The sequence below is a fragment of the Cupressus sempervirens genome, chromosome 4, assembly GCF_028749045.1.
Source record: "Cupressus sempervirens isolate cs-2001-9-10 chromosome 4, ASM2874904v1, whole genome shotgun sequence".
Taxonomy (NCBI): domain Eukaryota; kingdom Viridiplantae; phylum Streptophyta; class Pinopsida; order Cupressales; family Cupressaceae; genus Cupressus; species Cupressus sempervirens.
In genome coordinates this window covers 813,296,869-813,303,138 of record NC_143121.1, presented here as the reverse complement: position 1 = coordinate 813,303,138, position 6,270 = coordinate 813,296,869, and the positions used below count along the sequence as shown (strand labels likewise).

Sequence of the window (6,270 nt, the reverse complement as noted above, 5' to 3'; positions counted from 1 at the left end):
ATGGACCTTCGATCAGTGATTGAATGATTGTGCTAGATTTGGTAGATGTTGAGAAATGTAGAGTATTAAATGTATGTATTTTGGTATAGAGAGAGTATAGGTATGCGAGTTCTACTGTACGTGAGTTCATACACTAGAGAAGTGGGTTGGATCTAAGAATAGAGTAGGTTTGAGAAAGAGGTTATTTGAGAAATTTGGCTAGTTAAGGTTGAGAAAGATTAGTACAGTAGTTTGTGGACATGAGTATATATAATGAAGAGGTTGATTTTTGAATAAACTTTGAGGAAGAGCATTATGATAATTGAAATGGCTGTGCTAGCAAGAAAAAGAAGTTGAACAAACTACAATAGAAAGACTATATGTGAGATAAAGTTGATATAAATAATAAGAAGTGATAGTTAGAAGAGAGTGCTAAATAGAATGTTCAGCAAAAAGAGAATAAGAGGAAAAGAAAAACTTTAATGAGGAGTTAGGAGTGTATATGAAGGAACATGAAACACATAAGTTCCTCCTTGCAAAGAGATTACAAGAAAAAAAATGTATATTAAAATTTGTCAGTTTTTTTTGTTGTTTAAAATGACATCCCATATGTATAGTAGGATGTAAGTTGTGTTCAGTCTTAATTGATGTATAAAGATCAAAATATTATATGATAATTGTAAATGATATGTAAGACTTTATAAATTATAGATTATTAATTTGCCTGAATAATTTATAATAAAGAAATTAACATCTATATTGTTAGTGTAAATAGAAGTCCCCAAGTACAATGTTTGGGTGACAGCATCAAAAAGGTTGCTTGTGGGCAGTCCGGAACCCTTTCTCTTTCCTCTTTGGCGGGGACAGAGAAAGCGAAAGTATGAATTCTTGAGTCTCACGAAATGCATACGCGTTACAGCATTCCTTCCCGTCTCTCTTTTATCTGGACCGAAACAATTCCTCTCACATCTCGAGAAGAGAGTAGTGCCAAGTCGAACTCGCGACCTCCTCCTCCTGCTGTGTCTGATGGCTGCGCCGAAGCTGATCTCAGACGAATGGTCGGAAGAGGTCAAACAGTTTCTGGAGGCCACTACGGAGGAGGCGGTTCGACATGATAGAGGCAACGTGCGTCTGTCAAAGGCTCTCAGAGATGCTAAGCCAGAGGCCTGCATTCCTCAGATGGTGTCCCTCGGTCCTTATCACCACTCCTCTCTCAAAGACGAATCCGTGGGGCCGTTCCACAAACGCCTCACCCATCTCTCTCAGATGGAAATGTACAAGCTCAGATCGGCAAGAGAGGCTTCTCGCAACAATCCCGAGATTATCAAACAGATGTTCTTAAAAGTGAGCCATCAAGATACGATCTCCGAGCTGCAGAAGTTTTACGATTGGGAAGTAAAGGAGGATCAGGACGTTTCCAACTTTGCGTGGATGATGATGGTCGACGCCCTCTTCCTCTCCTACTTTCTCAAATCTGGTTTCGACAATGTTGATCCTCCGCCGGAGTCAAGTGTACGCAGAGGAGCCTCCAAAGACGTTGTCGTTCCTGCAAGGGCAAGTATCAGGTGTGATATTGTGAAACTGGAGAACCAGATCCCTCTTTCTCTTCTCAAGAAGTTGGAGGAGATTGCCGAGGACCAGAACGCACTTGATTCTCTTCTTCCGTCTGTAACAGGACGTCTATCCTCTTTCCCGATATCTGTTAGTGAAGAGAAGGGTGTTAAGGGAAAGAGAGGAGGAGTCGATGAAAAGAAGGACGATAAGGGAAAGAGAGAAGGAGTTAATGAAGAGGAGGATGATAAGCGAAAGAGAGAAGGTGTTGCTGAAAAGAAGGATGATAAGGGAAAGGGAGAAGATTTTGATGAAAAGCATCTGCTGGGGTGTATCCACAAACATGTCTCTTCCTTCCTCCGAGTGAGCGACGAGGAAGAAGAGCCCCCAACATGGCGTCAGAGGATGGCAAATGTGATTGAAGATGTGGTTGCGGGAGTGTTCAGCTGTTGCTACCGTCATCCAGCCAGACTTGGTCGACAAGATTTTCTAGAGAAATACAGTGCCAAGGAGCTGGCAAAAGCCGGGATCAAGTTCGAATCGTTCAAGGAGCAAGGTAAGATCAGATTTTCCAAGAACTCCGACACGCTTTACCTTCCCCAGATAACAATATTCGATACATACACTGAAGTGCTGTTGAGGAATTTGCTGGCGTTGGAGTTCAACGAGTCGGGCCGAGAGAGACACGTGTCGAACTACGTGGAGCTGATGGACTGCCTCATCGACACGCCGGAGGACGTGGCGTTGCTGCGCGAAAGCCACGTCATTGAGCGACAGAGCATGATGATCACGGACGAGTACGTGGCGAAGATGTGGGACGGGATGTCTAAGCCTTTCTTTCTCGCAGGTTTTCTGGAGCTTCCCGGCGGGCTGAAAGGTAAAATCAGAGAAGTGCTGATTAAAAATTACCACAAAAGCAAGATTAAGACACAGTTGTCCGAACTTTATTCTGAGTATCTGTCAAGCCCGTGGAAAGTGGTGGCTTTGTTGGTAGGGTTTTTTGTGCTGCTGTTGACTGTACTGCAGACATACTGCTCAGTGCATAATTGTGAGATTGAGCGGCGCCCAAAGGCCAATGCTCGCAAGCTTTCGAGGCCCTTTGGTTAGCTGGACAAAGTGATGGCATGGAATATCACTGTCCATAAAGAGTTTCTAGACGTATAGGCCATTATAGAAGATCCTTACTCTGGGAAAATACTTTTGTATACATGCGAAATAATTAAAGCAAAATAATTATAATACCAGCCCCTATTAGGGTGGGTAAACTATTGTAATTTGGAGGAAGGCAGATCTTGCATTTGTTGTGTACTAATTCGTATGCCACATATGATATTAATATCCAATGCATAGTTTTGCTATTTAATATTTTGCATCTATGTTGCTGGGTTCCCTTGCATGTGCTCAATATTGGTACTCTCCAAGGTTTAGCTTTTTCTTTTTAATTAAAATTACATATTCTAATAAATAAATAGTTATAATTTGGATAAGTTATTGATCATATATATTAGTTTTATTTATTTATTTTCTTATAATGGAAGTATCTCAATGCAAACCTGGACTATAGGGTAATCAATGATCTCAAGCTTGACCACTACACCAAATAGGCTAGGCTATTCACCCCCTATGTTGGAGGCGAAACCACCAAATCAAGTAGTAGTGATTTGAACACATGATTTTAAAAAAATAGGCTAGGTACATATTATCTATCCATAATTTATGTCCAATCCAAATTATATAAGAATCTAAATTTCCTAAATTATATAGATAGCTCATAATAACTAATAATTGCATATAAGATATCTCATTACATTAGTTATAGATACAACACTAAGTTAAGTATATAATCTAAACTTCATAATTTAGATACAAAAAGTTCTGTGGGTTTTATGTGTGATTATTGTTTGTTTCTTATAATATTGCTAAAAATAAGGTTTTTAAGAGAGAACAACAACAATATTATCTTGAATAATCTATATTTAATGAATCATATTTGTTGAGGGTGCATGAAGTGAAGGTTGATGGAAAAGGCTTAGTAATGATTTTGATAGATATATTAAGAAACATAAAAGGCCTTATAGAATCCCTAGACTTATAAGTTTTGCATGCTCTAAATAAATGATGCAAGTCACTATCTAGTATATCCTAAAAGTTTCTTTTTAAATGTAGAGAAATCCATCCAAGCTAGGACCTTTGTTATTTTCATAGAAAAATAATAACCATGATAGATAATTTGATTGCATAGAGTGCATTATATGTTAAAATATACTATCCATTTTCCATTTTAATTAAAAATATATATAGAGGGAATTTGACTACAAGAAGTTGAAATGTATTATCAATCATCAATATTAGTAAAATACAATAATAAATCAGTTCATGAAACATCAGTAATGGAAGGTGGCTCCAATAAGATATAAATATAATTTTGAAAATATAAGAGTGGGCACCTAAATACAAGGAGAGAATTTATCACTTCAAAATTAGATTAAAAGAAAACATTTTGAACAAGAGTTTGTTATAGTTGGAGTCTCACCTAATGCAATTAATGAACAAGATTAAAATGAGGAATATTATTAGGTGGAGAAGTTTATAGAAAAAAATCAATTGTTGTTGTAGGTTTTAAAACTATCCCTACATTACTACTACTAATAACTTACATCACTTTACTATTTTAAGATAAATAGTGTGCATGTAGGTGAGACACTTGTTAGAAATAAGGAGTACAAAGAGGAGGTGAATTAGTACTCCAACACTTTTTTCCTAAATATCTAGATCATAAATTAACCTTAAACTTGTATAAAAAAACAAACTAAATAGTAATAATAAACATCTGCAAATAAACTCATAACACCATATATAGTTAACTAGGGAAACCCTGGTGAAAAGTTTTGATCATGTTAGGATCTATTACATACATATAGTGTATCTATCCTTGTTAGATCCCTCAACATGTTAGGACTTTTATTACAAAAATGGTTGAGCTCACTACACTTACAATAGTATACAATTTTATAAGTAGTATAAGGTATTACCAAAACTATGACTGTCTTGATATCTAAAATATTCCATTAGTCTTTTGTCGTTCCTTGCATTTGACGATGCATATAAATCTCCACTCTTCTACTAGATATCAAAATTACCATTGCATAATCATTGGCATCTTCACTTAACCAAAAAGTCTTCCTTTATATTGTTTTCATTAACTCTTCTTGTTCAATCAGCCTTGCATCTTAACACACGGTATCAAAGCATCATTTAATATTTTTTGTAGTTGAGGCTTAACATCTAAGATATTGTCCCTACCTTACCAAGTCCTTGATTTGACAAGTCAAATCAATTCCTTGACAAAAATGATCATATTGTTGCACATGCTCTATTTCGATGATAGTAAACTATCAATAGGTTTTCCTTCCAAAGCATGTGCAAAACACAAAACTATGTTAAGTGGCCTTAGATATATGAATAAGAATATCCATACTAATATTCCACAAAATTACGACTCTATATCTGTTACAAATGAAGCTTGTCAAATTAAACAATCTATATGTTCACTAATTTTCAAAGTAACACTTAAACAAATCTCTTTATAGTCTAGTATATCAAACTAAATACATGTCTTAAGTGGTATAATGTTGTCATTAATGACAACATCTATTAACTTATTTTAGCCAACTTTCCAACAAGAAATTGCTAAAATGAGTAAGTAATGATGGTAAGAGAATGTAATCATGAACAATTCACCTTGTACGATAATAGATAATAAAAATTTTAAAGTTTTGAAAGAAAATTGTATTTCCACAATTTGGATGCATGCAAAGGTACAACCATGTTCATTTACATAAGAGAAAAAACATGCATGCATGACCAAATTTTCATTCTCGTAGCCAAAGTTATGGATGAACTCATGGAAATAAATTAGACTCATGCACAATATCACACACTCATATGGTGAGCTTCGGTACTTGTAAAGGTCAAATTTTTAAATTAAAAAATTATCATTAAGCATGTAGTTCAAGGGAATCACATCATAATATTCTAATAGATTTTAGTTTAGGCAACCATAAGAAAGTGTCATATTATCATGAGGATAACAACTTCATTATTTTCCACCTGGAAGAGGACCTGTAAGAGCTACTGAGTGCATCTCTTTATTTAGAGAAATTTTGGGGTAAAATGAGGAGCATTAACAATGTGGTGCACTTTATTACTGATTGAATGAAATGTGATAGAGTTGTGGCATACCTAATGTCCATTATTTCAATTATTGCATTGTAGAAATATATTTTAGTGGGATCTTTTGATGAAAATTTCACCATGATGAGTACACAATTCCTCTTAATTGATGAAAGAGAATAAATAAATGAATAAATAACAATTCCTCTTAAATGAATAAAGACATGGGAGGATAGGAAGGTGACTTTCAATGGCATGAACTTTGATATTTCAGAAGAATCCACTACGAGGGCTTGTGAATTTTTGATGGAAGGAAAGAAATGATGGAGGCAACCAAAGGTCAATGGGGAAGCTATTCTATAAAAATTCTTTAGAGGCAAGGAGGAACCAAAGAGAATGTGTGGTGAGTTTTCTTGGGCTACCCTTCCTAAGCCCTGGGACATCATCTCCTATGCTATTAGGCAGTATATCACCTTGAAGGAATATTTCTAGGTACTATACTACTACCATTTCCCCATCCTAAATCATTTCAGGAATGTAGACCACATATACTTCTCATTTATGTTA

The 6,270-nt window shown here is 35.7% G+C and overlaps 1 protein-coding gene across 1 annotated transcript; it reads left to right on the top strand.

Moving 5' to 3' along the window:
• Positions 1 to 928: 928 nt before the first annotated feature.
• LOC149563877 (putative UPF0481 protein At3g02645) lies at positions 929 to 2,893 on the top strand. The gene has a single exon (XM_089827008.1). The coding sequence runs from the start codon at positions 1,006 to 1,008 to the stop codon at positions 2,635 to 2,637; it is 1,632 nt and encodes a 543-aa protein (XP_089683134.1). The 5' UTR covers positions 929 to 1,005; the 3' UTR covers positions 2,638 to 2,893.
• Positions 2,894 to 6,270: the final 3,377 nt, after the last annotated feature.